This window comes from Marmota marmota, unplaced genomic scaffold (assembly GCF_001458135.2).
Source record: "Marmota marmota marmota unplaced genomic scaffold, marMar, whole genome shotgun sequence".
Taxonomy (NCBI): Eukaryota; Metazoa; Chordata; class Mammalia; order Rodentia; family Sciuridae; genus Marmota; species Marmota marmota.
In genome coordinates this window covers 2,057,252-2,071,762 of record NW_026000051.1, presented here as the reverse complement: position 1 = coordinate 2,071,762, position 14,511 = coordinate 2,057,252, and the positions used below count along the sequence as shown (strand labels likewise).

The 14,511-nt window shown below is 57.3% G+C and overlaps 1 protein-coding gene across 3 annotated transcripts in view; it reads left to right on the top strand.

The window, feature by feature from the left end:
* The window catches only part of Ass1 (argininosuccinate synthase 1), a 45,427-nt gene extending 31,537 nt beyond the window's left edge, over positions 1-13,890 (top strand). For 2 of the 3 annotated variants that reach the window (XM_015497436.2, XM_015497437.1), the window contains 4 exons: positions 3,094-3,225; positions 8,374-8,530; positions 12,198-12,263; positions 13,595-13,890. In XM_015497436.2, coding sequence (XP_015352922.1) covers positions 3,094-3,225; positions 8,374-8,530; positions 12,198-12,263; positions 13,595-13,640 — 401 coding nt within the window. In that variant the 3' untranslated portion in view covers positions 13,641-13,890. Of the gene's footprint in view, positions 1-3,093; positions 3,226-8,373; positions 8,531-9,986; positions 11,779-12,197; positions 12,264-13,594 lie in introns of those variants that run through there. The other variant, XM_048812885.1, reaches the window with a different exon arrangement.
* Positions 13,891-14,511: the final 621 nt, after the last annotated feature.

The window sequence follows — 14,511 nt, the reverse complement described above, 5'->3', positions numbered from 1 at the left end:
ACACCGCGTAAGGAAAGGAGCAGGAACCTCATCAGGCCGGCAGGTCATGGCTGTGGCCCTTCCTGGAGCTGCCTCAGAGGCCCCCAGCCACGGCTGTTCTGGGGGAGCAGGAGGAGGTGGCTCTGCGGGCCCCTCTGCCCCCTGGGCACTGTTTGTTCCTGGAGCTGCTGGCCTTGTTTTCCTGGGGACACCTGTTGTGGGCCAGTGGCTAGGGGACCTTAGGCAAGTCAAAGTTCTCGCTGTGTCCGCCCCTCTCTGGCCTGTGGGGAAGTAATGCCTTGGGGTTGGCCCTTCGAATTCCTCTGGAAAAACCCCATGGGTGTGCCTGGCCTGCAGGGACCGCTGTCTCCGCTTACCTTCAGGCAGGTCTCAGAGGAAGAGCCGCAGAAACTTGGCGACCTGTGTTCTCCAGGCAGGTTGCCCACCTGGGGCTCAGAGGACTCGTAAGGGGCCAAGTTCCCCAGCAAAGCCAAGCAGGCCCTCTGTAAAGGAGGAGGTTGTAAGATGCGGTTCCAGCCCCAGCTCTGCAAATACGGCTCGGCCTTACAGTTGTCACAGTCAGGAGAGAGGCCCAGGGCGGCTGCCTGGTCCCTGGGAGCTGCAACTGCAGAGGCTCCTGCTACTGGCCTGCCCAGGACAGCGCTGCCACCACTACCTGTGACTGGTGCAAGGGCGGGTTTGGCAAGTTTCTAGTTTTTTTCAAAATGTACCAAAAAAAAAAAAGAAAAGAAAAAGGAAATCATTAGGAGACCTGACTCCGACCCAGGAAGTACTGAGTTGCTGCTCTGCCAGGATGAGAGGTGCCAGCTTCGTCGCATCTTGGTGGCTCCTGGGAAATGACTCTGTTCTTGGTGGTGAAGGTTTAGGGTAATTGAAAAGTTGGCCTTGAGCCTCATCAGCATTTCTGCTGTTTGGGGACAGGTGTTCCCAACCTCCTGCGCTCAGCTCCTGTAAACACACTGCTGGACTATTAGGTGGTGGATTTGGTGGCTTGTGTGGAACCATCCTGTCCTCCAAAGAGTGACCCCGGCTTCTGTGCTGAGTTCCGGTGTCTCCTGTTCTCAGGCCGCTGCAGTGGCCCTTCTGTACCACTCCTTCTGTCTCTCCCTCCATCAGGCTTCCTGCCCCTCTCTAATTTGCAGAAGCTGACACTGAAACCTGTTTGAACGTATTTACAAGAGTGGCGATGTGTCCCGAGGGAGTTGAGGGCTTGAGCCTCCTGCATAAAGGGGGATGTTAGCAGGGCCATTTTCCATCCACAGGTCACAAGAAGAAGGACAGTGGAGATTGCACAAGAGCTGCAGCCTCTACAGTGAGTGGGGGGAGGGCACGTGATGACCAGATCCACGCCCCGTCTCTGTGTGGGGTTTGACCCACGGCTCACCCGAGACCTCTGACCTGGGTGTTTCCTTCATGCTCGGGACTAGATCACCTGCTGAGGGCCATGAGAGGCAACCTGGAACCAAGACGGGAGGCTAAGATGCCACCCCTGTCCCCCTCTGGTTGGCTTGGACGAGTTACTGCCCTCCTGGGGCAATTCTCAGAGGAGGAAACTTCTAGTTTGTGACATGAGAAGCTCATTGATAGCCTTCCCCATGCCCCGTTTGGATTTCAAAGTCAAGAACATTCTCCCTGCTGGTTTAGTTTGGTTTTGTAAAAAGGGGAGGGGCTTAACTATAATCGAATATGATAACAAAACATACCATTTAACTATTCCTGAGCATAGGGTACAATTCAGTGGCATTCAGTACATTCAGATGGTCAAGCAGCCGCCACCACCGTCCACTGGCAGGACCTGTCACCTTGCAAAGCTGAAACTCTGTCCCCATTAGACACTAAGTCCCCTGCTTGTCCTGCAGCTCAGCAGCTGCTTTCTGTCTCTCTATGTGTGGCTGCTCTGGGGTCCTTTGGAGTCCAGTGGGGTCTGTCCTTGGCGTGTAACTGGCTGACTGCACTCAGCGCCAGTCCTGGGTCATCCCTGAAAGTCCTTCCTTGGGAAGGTGGAGCCGAGTTCCATGGTGTGCCTGGACTACAGTGTTGTCCTCTGGCCAAGGGCGTTGGGCGGCCTCCTGTCTGGGGCCCTGTGCATGTGCCCCTGTGGGTGTGCGAATCCTAGTGTGCAGAGGTGACAGGTACATTTTCAGGGTGACTGACATCCTGCCTCTAGTGTTGTTATGTGGTTAGAGGAAGGAAACTTTCAGGGTGGAATGTATGGGGAGGGGGCTACTGTCCCTCCCATCAGAACAGTGGACACAGGACAGAGGCCACACTGCCTGTCCAAGAAAGGGCCTGGGCCAGCCAAGCTTGGATGACCATCCTGCCTCTCGCAGTCTCTGTCCTCAAGCGTCGCAGGACGGACCTAGTCCAGCTCAGGGGCAGGCACTTCTGCGTCACTTTGGAGACCATCTGGCCCAAGCAGGTTGACAGGGGGAAGACTTGAGCAAGGGTCATGCCCTTGACCCTCTGGGTTTGGGCCTCCAGGGTCATTTGGCCCACAGGGCAGCAGACAGCACTGGGCCAGGGACTCGGGGGCTCCTAGCTCTACCTTGGGCAAATCCCTTCTCCTCGAGGGCTCAGTTTCCGCATCTGTACAGTGGGGCCAGCCCAGATGCTCACTTGGGCCCCAGGCCACTGATGGAGGACGCAGGCATGTACACACGGGTGCATGTATGTGCATGCGCGCACCGCCGTCCCCCTCCCTGGCTCCCTGGTGGAAGGAAGGAAGGGATATTTGGGGCCCTGGGCTCCACCGTAGTTGGTTTAATTACAGGTTTTCAGCGCAGGCCGGTGGGCATGCATTGGGAAGGGGGGGAACTGCTCCGAAACCCTGTCATTTTCCAACGTCTGCGGGCCTCTTCAAAGGGGGGCATCTAGACATTTTCTCCACAAGCTGCAGAGTGGACTGTCGTGGCCCCAGCATGAGCATAATGACAGGCGCATTTTGCAGCAAGCTGGGAGTGAATGGGTCCGACCGGCTTGTCTCCTGTCAGATGAGTCATTATTATTTTTTTTTTTTTGTCATTTGCTGACAGTTTGGGTTTCATGTGTTTCTCTCTTTTTTCTCCTTTTCCCCCTGCCTGGAAAAATGGCTAGGTATCTACGAGACCCCAGCAGGGACCATCCTTTACCACGCTCATTTAGATATCGAGGCCTTCACCATGGATCGCGAGGTGCGCAAAATCAAACAGGGCCTGGGCCTGAAATTCGCGGAGCTGGTATATACTGGTGCGTGACTCTCCCTCCGTCCCCCAGCCCCACCCCCACCCCAGGCGCTCGGGGGGGCCCCCCCCTCCAGGCCCACGCGCCCACTGCCTGCTGGAGAAAGGGGCAGGCTGAGGCGGTCTGGGAGGCCAGGGAGGAGGCAGGGAGAAGGGAGGGCAATGCCTCCCCCTGGGATCGGTAAGAGCAAGGTCAGGGAAGTGTCCCGTCTCATTCCCAAGGAGCCAGCCTGCAGCAAGATGTGCCAGGTGCTGGGTGCCGTGGGGGACACAGGCCATCCCGTGGGTCCTCATGTTGCCCAGGAGACCTGTAGCTCATTTTATTATAGATAAGAAGACAGAAGCCCAGAGAAGGAGTTTGTTCCAAATGACCTAGCCAGAAGTGGCCCAGCAGGGTCTGACCCTGAGTCAGACTGTCCCCAGGCAGAACCTGGAGCCACTCTGGTTACTGCCTGAGGGAGCCGCTGGACCAGGAATCCAGTCTGGACTCAGCATGGAACCCAGGGTCTCCCCGTGCTGAGCGGGCACTCCACCCTGAGCCACATCGCGGCCCTTTCTGTTTTATTTTGAGATAGGGCCTCCCTAAGTCGCCAGGTGGGCCTTGAGTCTGTGGTCCTTCTGCCTCAGTTCCCAAGTTTCTGGGATTTATAGGTGTGCGCTACTGCCCCCAGCAGGAGCCAGATCTTGATCATGAAACCACTGCGGTGGCCACAGGCCCAGGCATAGTCCCTGAGTGGAGGAGTCAGTGGGTGACATTGGCACCCACCTTCCAGGCCAGCAGACCCAGCCCCACGCCTTGCCCATGAGCTGGAATCAGGCCTGCTGACGCCCATGTTGTACATCAGGGATTCCCCCGAATCCAGCCATCACCTGTTCTTGTTCAGCCCGTGAGCTAAGAATAGTTTTTATGTTTTTTTTTTTTTTTAATATTTATTTTTAGGTGTAGATGAACACAACACAATGCCTTTATTTTTTTATGTGGTGCTGAGGATCGAACCTGGGTCCCGCCCGTGCTAGGCGAGCGCTCTACCGCTGAGCCACCATCCCGCCCCTGGTTTTTATGTTTTTATTTTATTTATTTATTTATTTTTGGTCCTAGGGATAGGGATTGAATCCATGGGTGCTTTACCACTGACCTACATCCCCAAACCCTTTTTAAATGCATTTTTGAGATAGGGTCACACTCAGTTGTCTAGGGCCTCTGTAAGTTGCTGAGTCTGGCCTCAAACTTGTGACCCTCCTGCTTCAGGCCCCTGAGCTGCTGCGATTAGAGGTGTGTGCCCCCAAACCTGGCTTACATTTTTAAATAGTTGGGAAGCTATTTTATGACTTGTGAAAATTCGACAAACTTCATATTTCAGTGTCCATAAATAATTCTAATGGGACAGCCATACTCTGGGTGTCCATGTGGCCTGTACCTGCTGTCTAGTGTTTTGATGCTTAACCACTGAGCCACATCCCCAGCCCTATTTTGCATTTTATTTAGAGACAGGGTCTCACTGAGCTATTGCTGAGGCTGGCTTTGAACTTGCCATCCTCCCACCTCGGCCTCCCAAGCTGCTGGGGTTATAGGCAAGCATCACCGTGCCCAGCTGTCCAGTAGTTTTGAGAAACCAAAGGACCCACAGAGCCTAAAGCATTGGCCTTCTGGCCACACACAGAAGATGTTTTCTGACCCCCAGTTTGGAATAGTCACATGTCTCTGATTTGGGGAATCGTTTCTAACAGCCCTGTGAGCTGTTGGGGGACAGGCTGCTGCCTGAGGGCGACCTTGACATCTTGATGATGCCCGTCACTCCCTGAGCTAAGCTGCTCCCCTCTCCTCCTGCCCTTCCAAGATCCACCATAGCTCCTCCCAGAGTCTCAGGGGGCGGGACCATCGGCTGGAGTCACTTCTCACTGCATTGTTGCAGACAGCTTTGAAGCTGAGACCCCCTTGCCAGGTACAGGTGTTTAAATGCCATTGTTTCCTGCGGGCTCGGGAGCACCACAGGATTTCAGCGCTGCAAGGTAGATTTTGGTTACAAAGTGGGAGCATCATTAAGACGTGGCGGGGTGCAGCAGAGGAGCGGGCACCTGGCCCTGCTGCTCAGGGGGTGTCCGTAGAAGCCAAGCGTCCCCTTGCCCAGTGCAGCTCTGGCGTTGCTTCCCCTGCTCCCCCGCTGCCAGGCCCTGGACTGGGAACCAAGGGCCGCTGTCTGACCATAACTGAGGCTCAGGCAAAGACAGTCATCGAAGGTCATGACTGCTCTGTGTGGTGGCCTTGAACTCAGCACAGGCTGGCCTCAGATACCGAGTTCTTGGTCACTCCAGTGGATCCCAGGGGAACTCTTATCAAGGAGTGGTCAGGGTGCCACAGCAAGGACAGGGGAGCCCTGGGTGTCTGGGGCACAGGTTGGCCCCAGGCTGCGGGCACCATGCCTCTGCGCCACACTGCCTGGGTTAGGAGCCCTCTAAATCCCAAAATGAGCTACAGCCATTAGGAGATTTAAAAGCAAACAAAACCACGGAGTGGAGGAGAGGGAGGATGGGGAGTCGGGCTCTTCCCAGGTGGTTCTGGCTGGCATGGACTTTGCCCAGGTCCTGCGATGTCCCAGCCCCACGGGCCTCCCAGCCAGCCTCCAGCAGCCACCATCCCCTCACAGCCCCAAGGGGGCCATTTATGTGATTTCTCCCAAGGAGCGCATAGAGCTGTAGACCCGGGCTTGGCCCCAGCACCCCACTTTCCCTCCCTGTGCCTTGGCTTCTCATCACCCCGTCTCTCTCGCTCCTGGGGAGGGCTGAGCACATGGACCCTGTCCAGCCTCTGATCAGGGCAGGAGTGGAGAAGCCAAATGAACGCCTGGCCTGGATTCTGAGTGTGGAGGCCGGAGACAGGGTCAGGCCTCTGGCTGGTTTATGGCCTACCTCCCTGAGCCTCCGTTTCTCCTCCTGCCAACTGCAGGGTGCCAGGCGGGGGGCAGCCGGCTCTCTTCCCAGTCCTGTATGGTTCCTCTGCGGAGCCACCACTCTGCCACAGCACCTAGCTTCCCTGGTGCCCAGTGGCCTCAGGGCACGGGGCGGGGGGGGGAGACTGAGGCACAGGAGCAGGGGGAGGCCCTTCACGTGCCCAGCCCCTCCCCTCCATGCCCCGACTTCTGTGACCACCACCTCCCTGCCTCTGCCTGGCCGTGTCTGGGCAGCTCCCTCTCCCCCTCCCCTGTCCCAGATGTCCTGGTCTCCCTGCAGGACCCCAGTTGCAGTTCCCTGGAGGAGACCAAGGGAGGAGCAGGTCACTTGGGGGGCGTAGCTCACCTCCTCTCCCCTCTCCTCGGTTTCTTCAGCAGTGAAATGGGTACAATGCACAACTCCACGGAGTCCTGCCTATGTAGAGGGCTGGGCTGGGCTTCAAGGGCACCAGGAGGGGAGCCTCTGCAGCTGGGCCCCAGGCCCCACCCACAGCACAGGCGTGTCTCCCCCATGCAGCTTGGGCCAGTGTCACGTCCTCATCCCAGGCCAGGTCCACTGGGAAAAGAAACCTGACCCAAAGACCCCCCCACCCCCCAGGTGGAGGCAGGAAATAAAGCTCAGGCCAGTTGCTCCCACCGATCTCTACCGCACTATCTCTAGCTCCATCTCCACCGGAAATCTCTAGCTCCATCTCCACCTGCCTTCCGGCCTGGGAACTTCGTGGGCTAATTATCCCAAATAAAATAGACAGAGGGAAAAGGACACTGTCCCCTCCCATGGGGGTCCAGTGGTATGCTGGGAAAGCCCTGGGCTAGACTTAAGAATGCTCCGTCAGACCTGGGTTCCTTCGTGGTCTTGCTGTGTGGCTTTGGGCAGGCCCTTTCCATCTCTGGTCCTCTGCCTCACTGTGCACAGGAAGTGCTGACAGAGGTCATGGTGCTCAAACCGCAGATCAAAGCTCCCAGTGCCCTGGGCGCGCTCTCACTGAGTCTGCACCGCCTGGAGAGCAGTCAGTCCCTCAGTATGTCAAGGAGGAAAACAAGTCACGGGGGCCTTGAGTCACCTGTCGAGGCTGGGATGGGACCTCAACTGCCAGGACACTGCAGAGTGAGGACCCCACCTCTTCCCCCACACCTCTGCAAGTCACAAGACCCCACCCAGAGGCCTGCCCCTTTCCCACGGAGAGCTGAGCCGCTGCAGGTGCCCCCAGGCCCTGCTCCAACAATAGCCAAGGTCCCTGGGCTGACCCAGCCCCTTATCAGGGCAGGGATCTGGCCATCTGGCCTGCAGCTGCCCCCAGGTGGGCTCACCTTCCCAGCTCTGTTTCACAGAAACCCTACTCCCGGGGCTGTCCCTCCCCCAGCCCTGGCCCTGGCCACCTGCACCTTCCTTGGTCCTAGCCTTCCTCAGCAGAGTCAGGAGGTGGCCTGTGGCTGCCATAGGTCTGAGCTGGCCACCAAGGCCAGGACAAATGAGATTGAGCACCTGGAGCTCACGGGGGCATGGCTCAGGCCTCTGACTGTCCAGCCATGGAGGGGGAGGGGAAAGCTGCTGGCTCAGGGCAGGAGGCAGAGCCCAGCCCCCACTGGCACCATGCATGCCTGTGGCCCCTCCCGAACCCCGCTTGCTCGGGCCACAGTGCAGGCTGCTCACGTGGAGGCCCAGAGCTGGTCCAGGTGAAGGACTCGGCGTGGGCCTCTGTTTTCCTATTGAAAATGCTAGATGCTGACACCAGCGGCTATAGAGGGTGGTACAGTGACTCCAGGGGCCCGCCCAGCCAGGCCCAGCTCTTCCCAGAAGCAGCCCTGTCCCCCCACTCACAGGTGGGGAAGTGGGGCAAGGAGGCGAAGGCCATGCACATCCTTGGTCGGTCTGACCTGAACACCACCCAGCTGCCTGTCCTGGGCACCTGTGCTGCTTAGCCCCAGGGGCATGGGCCGGAGACAAGTGTCCCTTGCCTGGCCATGACACTGCCTAAGTGTCTGTGGCCACTGTCCTCTTGACCCTGAGGAAGGGACTGCATCTCAGGGATAAGAAATTCCCCTCCTCACCCATACGCCCTTTGCAAGGTCACAGACGGGTGGGGAGCATGTTCCTCTCCGGCCATTTACAAATCACGTCCTTCCTGTAGCCCCGTCCTCCCGGGCCCTGGCCAAGGCAGGCAGCAGGGACCGTCCCTAGTGTCCTCGTGTTTTCCTCCCCGCAGGTTTCTGGCACAGCCCTGAGTGTGAATTTGTGCGCCACTGCATCGCCAAGTCCCAGGAGCGGGTGGAAGGGAAAGTGCAGGTGTCCGTCTTCAAGGGCCAGGTGTACATCCTCGGCCGGGAGTCCCCACTGTCTCTCTACAACGAGGAGCTGGTGAGGTAGGTGCCCCCTCTCCGCCTCCTGTCCAGTGTCACATCTAATGGCTTCCTCAGTAAATGTGTGCCGGAGCACTTGTCAGATGCGTGCCCAGAGCAGGTGAGGTGTCGTGGAGGACCACTACCTGGGTACCAACCTAACCATCCCCGGAATGTGGAATGAGAAAGATGGCAATGGATTGGGAGGCAGGACAGGGTGCCATGGCTGGTCTAAAACTAGGGTTGTGGAGATGCTGCCTCAATTGGAACCGCAGGAGTGAACCTGAGGGGGCAGACCAGGGAGAGAGCTGTGCAGACCTCCTGAGCCTGGCTGGGCACCATGGCGCTCGCCTGCCATCCCAGCGACTCTGGAGGCTGAGGTAGGAGGATCACGAGTTCAAAGCCAGCCTCAGCAACTTAGCGAGGCCCTAAGCAACTCAATGAGACCCTATCTCTAATATAAAAAGGGCTTGAATGTGGTTAAGTGCCCCTGGGGTCAATCCCTGATGCACAAAAAAAAAAACTCAGGCAGATTTGACAAGGTTAGGAGGTGGCTCTGAAAGTCCTTGGATGTGGAGGGAGGTGGGAGGCCCAGGCGTCCTGATTTGGGGGGCCATGAGCAGCATGGGGGTAGCGATCGCAGAGTCCAGGGGATGTCCCTGAAGGCTCATGCATGTCGGCTTGGATGCCTTGAGCGCAGGTCTCCTGAGGCAGCCCGCAGAACCAGCTGGTCGGCCGAGGACACGTGGGTCTCACAAGGGGGGAAGCTGGGCTGAAGCCTGGGAGCTCGGCAGGCATGCTGGGCCAGGCCGCCCAGAGGAGGGAGCCAACCACAGAGCCTCGAGGAGCTTCCCCGCCAAGACCAGGCGGTGCAGGGAGCTGGGGGGCCAGGGAGAGCGAGTCTTATCCACTCCTGGGTTTGCAACAGCCTGGGGGCTCTGCCTTCCCTGGGGAGCCAGGTCTCCTTCTGAGGTCACCTGGACAAACCAGGGTGGGGAGCAACCCCTGAGGGACAGGCAGCCCCACCTGGCATGGGCCCCAACCCCGGCCCAGCTCGGGCCCAGGCCAGCTCTTCCCTCCCGGGGCCCGGTTGGGAATTAAGGTACGAGTTTTGTTTAGCAGTCAATATTATTTTTTTCTTTCCCTTCTCTTTGCCATGTTGAGTTGCCCCCCCTTCAATCTTTCTAAACACTTTATAAGCCATAAATATAACCGAATCAGTTTAGATCAGTCGGGGTAAATGTCAAATTATCTTCTCTCTTTCTCTCTCTGGCTCTTTCTTCCCTCCCCCTCCCCATCAGCAGCCTCTAATAATCTGTCCAACCCTTCATTAAGCCTTACAGTCTCACTGAGGGAGATTAAATGAATAAAGTAAAAAGGGAAAGGGGGAAAAAAAGAGAAAAAAGCAGAAGCATTTATTCTCACTGTGTCTCCGACCATTTCCCTTTTCTTTTTGATTTCTACATCGCTGCCTTGAAAGCCCCTGAGTGACAGCCTCACGGCGACCAGCGAGGAAGCCGCAAGAGGTAGCAGAACTGGAAATGCCGCGGCACAGTGGGTAGAAAGTAACGTAATTATAGAGCAGGTCACAGCCACTCGAATGAGCAAAAATAAAAGCACAGAGGTTTTCTGCAGACCGTCAGGGGAGGCGAAAAAAATCATTGTAAACTCTTTTTCCACTTCCCCCCACAACATACCCCAAACCACAATTTTAAAAAGAGGTTTTTCTTTCCCCAGAAACACCTCTTGAAACTCTTGGTGGCCTCGTGGGACAAGTCTGTTCCCAGTGGGCTCCTCTTTGCAGCGATTGTTGGAGCCATCTAGAAGGGCCCCACCTTGAATGGGGTTGGGAGAATTTGGAGATTTTGTGATTGTTTGGTGCCAGGGATCGAACCCAGGGGTGCTTTGCCACTGAGCCACATCCCCAGACCTTTTGATTTTTTTGTTTTGAGACAGAGTCCTGCTAAGTTGCTGAGGTTGGCCTCAAACTTGCCATCCTCCTGCCTCAGCCTCCCAAGCTGGTGGGATTACAGGTGTGCACCACTGCACCTGGCAAGAATTTGTTTGGACTTGGGAGGGGCGGTAGTCAAGGACAGTGCACCTTGTGGACAGGGAGGGGAAGGACTCTGCAACCCATCTTTCCCAGGCTGAGTCCTGGGTCCTTGCAAAGTGGGGGATATGAGGACAGGGGTGAGGCTGGCTATCCAAAGCCTGTTCTGTGGTTTGGTGGAGGGGGGTGTTTAGACATTCCTGTCCCCTCACACCACCCCAAGCAAGGTCTGCTAAAGCAATTTGAGGAGCCTGGTGGTCTGGTTTGGCCCAGCCTTTCCTTAGTGAGGGGTGTAGGGAAGCCCAGCAGCTGCTCCCCTGCAGGAATGGGGCCCTGGAGATGGGGGGTGGGGTTAAGGGAGGAGCATCATGGGGTGGCTTCTGGAGCATTCCATGTCCCGGCTGCAGGGCCTGGGGAGGCAGGGCCCAAGCCCTGCACAACATGCAGGGTCTGGCAGGGCAGAGCAGAGTTTGCTCCAGTGGAAAGTCCACAGTCCACCAAGAGCCACAGCTTCAGAACTGCAGAAAGTGGCAGATTCCCTCCCTCTCCCCAAAGAGGGCTCCTGAGGGGACAGGCCACCTCCTTGTCATCAAGAACCTTGAGACTGAGGTCATCCTGAGGTTGGAGTTCTGCAAACATGAAAACAAGTTACTGATTCCGAGTGGGACATGTTGGGGACCCCTTGCTCTCAGAAGCTCAGGGTGGCCTGGTAGAGTCGGCCTGAGACCGTGCCCCGAGTGCAGTTACTAACCAGGCGCTGGGCAATGGGTCGCCTGGGCCCGTGTCCGTGGTGGACGCCCAGCCTGGGCGAGGCAGTGTGCTCGACAAGTCCCAGCCATGGTGCCCTGTAGAGCCGGCTGTGTCACTGAGAACGGCCACCATCAGCCGCATTCGCAGCACAGACTGCAGCCCCAGGAGCCTGTGTGAGGCTCCCCCACGGTGGCAGCAGAGCCAGCCTTCGAACCCAGCCTGGCAGACTTGAAGGACTGCGTGGGGGTGGGGTCGGGGGAGAAGGCTGGAAGAGGAAGGCTGTCTGGTCTGGAGGGTGGCGCCTGCAGAGGGCGTCCTGCAGCCTGTGACCGGCACTGTTCAGGTGGTGGGCGCCCAGGTTCCAGGGTGGGTTAGGGGGACTGGCTTGGGGACAAGCAAGGGAAACGGTGACTTTACTGAGATGCTGGTGCTGTAGCTGTTGGCATCCTTGCAGCTTGAGAGGGACCATCGGGCTGCTCCAGTCTGTGCCCCTTCGGGCCACTGAATGTCCTCAACTTTTCCTGGACCCTCTCTGAGCCGCCCACCGCCCTGGGGGCAGAGCCGGCTCGGAGGCCTCCTTGGTTTGCAGATGGCGCGCTCTGGCTTAGAGGAGGATTCCATGGGGTCGGTTCTGACTGGTCCCCTCCCGAGACCTGGCAGCCCCCTGCCTGTCACTGTGTACCGGGAAGAGGCTGCTGGGAGCCCTATGGGACCTTGTGGCCCGTGCCAGCCCAGAATAGGGCTCCTGGAATCCCGTGAAAAGCCACAGTGCGGGAGCCGGGGGGGACCCACAGAGGTCTGGGTGTTGACAGGGTGGAGCTCCCCAGCCCCAGCCGTCCTCTGATTGGGGACAAGGCCCCGTGAGCTGACAGGCGTCCACCTTCCTTGCAGCATGAACGTGCAGGGTGATTATGAGCCCCTGGATGCCACCGGCTTCATCAACATCAACTCCCTCAGGTGAGAAGCTCTGGGCCCTGCTGGGTCCTCAGAGTCCCCAGATGTGGAGGGAGGTGGGGGACAGGCTCTGATGGGACCTTGACTCCCCTGATGGCTGCCCTGCCCTGGACAAACCTACCTTCTTGTCCATGTGCCCACAGTAGCCCCCACGCCTGCTCTGCACCCAGCTACTCCCATCCTCAGTGGGGCCGAAGGCATCTGTGACAGCCAACAGCTGCAGCAGGGCCTGGCGTCCCGGTTCCTGGCTCCTGTCCTGTCCTGTGCCTCTGACACTCTAGCCCCTCCAACCCCAGGACTCCTCTGTGAGCTCTCCTGGGCAGGGTGGACAAGGAAATGGCTTAGCAGTACAAAGTAGCCATTATGTCACCACCCTGGGCTGAAGGTCTAGTGGGAGACCCCCCTAGTCACATGGCTCTCCACCACTCGGGAGATTTATGTTGTCTGAAGTCCCTCAGACCCAGGTTCAAGTCCTGGCTTTGCAGTAGGGTCTCAGACCCCTTCCCAACCTCTGCGAGTCACAGTGAGGGTGTTAAACGCACCTGCTCACAGGTGCAGGGAAGGCTCCATATGAGCTCAGGGGAATCAAGCACATGGCAACCCTGGCACACAGGAAGAGCCCAGTGCCCAGCAGCAGGTGCCCCCAGCCCAAGGCCAGTGTCCTCAAGGGCATACAGGGTCATTCATTACCAGCAGCTACTGCAGACTAAGCCCCCACCCCCAGGCTCAGTCCTAGGTGCCTCACTTAATCCTTACCCAAATTTGCAATTCCCTGGAAACAGTCTCAGAGTGGTTAAGTAACTTGTCCTGGGTCACCCAGCTAGGAAGTAGAAGGCCTGCCCATCCAGCTTTGGGGTCAGGAAGAAGGTTAGAGCAATGTACCCTGGGACAGAGCCACCCTTCTCCCCCAGAGTCAGTCTCTCTTCCCTGGAGCCACCTCAGACACTGACTCCAGCAGGACCTCCCTGCAGTCAGTCACCTCCCCCTCCCTCACCCTCTAGGCCCTCCTGTGTATTGGATGACTCTGTGAACCCTTTTAAATGGCCCAGCACACACCGGGATTTCGTAATGGCCTCTTCCTTTCTCCCATTGCCAGTTAAACGCTTTGTCTTCAACAATGACAAACATGTTTTCCCCCTAAGATAAATTAATTACCTTACCCTGATTGGAGGGCAGGAGGGGCCAGGATTGGAGAGTGGAGAGAAGAAAAAGACAACTTCTCAAACATCTTAACACACAGCTGCCCCCATGGGGTCCTGCCTGGACTAATTGAGCTGAGTGCCCTGTTGTTACTGTTGATTTACATTTTTCTTTGTTTTGAATCTGGTTTACAGGCTGAAGGAATATCACCGGCTCCAGAGCAAGGTCACCGCCAAATAGAGCCAAATAGGCCTGCTGACAGCGAGGAGCAGGGCCTCCTCACTCTGCCCTTGCCCAAGTACAGGCGCTAATTGTTGTGATCATTTGTAATTGTGACTTGTTCTCCCGGCCTGGCAGCCTCGAAGGGTTGCCCTGGGCCCGGGCTTTGTTCCCTGGTCCCTTGTAGCCTGAAAAAGTGGCCATTGAAGAGAAGGGTGGGGGTGGCTGCAGGGGGGAGCTGTGAAATGACAATTAAAAAAAAGATATATTAGTCTTTTGTTTCTTTATTTCTACCGAGGGGTGTGTGTGTGTGTGTGTGTGTGTGTGTGTGTAAAATCGTGCTTTCCTTACCCAACCTGTGTATTTTCTGATTCAAGTGCTGCGTGGGGCCTCCGTGTGCCAGAGAGCGTGTTTACCTGGCAGAACGGACCCCTCTCTCCTCCAGCAAAAACTCCAGAAGTCCCAGTGCAAGGCAGACCTCAACCCAACAGCCTGGGAACTTGTCTCCAACAGTGACCCTGTGGCATGTGCCAGGGAAGCCATGGAGGGGTTCAAAGACCTGCTTGGGAGCATGATGGGCACGTAGCCATTTCCTAGGGTGCGCCTTTGCCCGAGACCCACAGGGAACCCCTGATATGGCATCCCCGACTGACCGTATCCCACTTTCACCCCTCAGCAAAGTGGCTTATGATTGGCCTAGAGCAGCCTAAAATATGCAGTGAGAAGCTGGGCAGAGAGAAGGAAGGAGCTGGCACAGAACGTAGTGGGCGCGCTGCGGGACGGTCCGCACGGTTCCCTGTGCAGCCAGTCCTGGGGCCTGTGCCATGACCCCGCCCCCTTGGCCACATCTGATTCGGCTGTGGCTGGACACCTGACCTGGGCTGGGCCAATC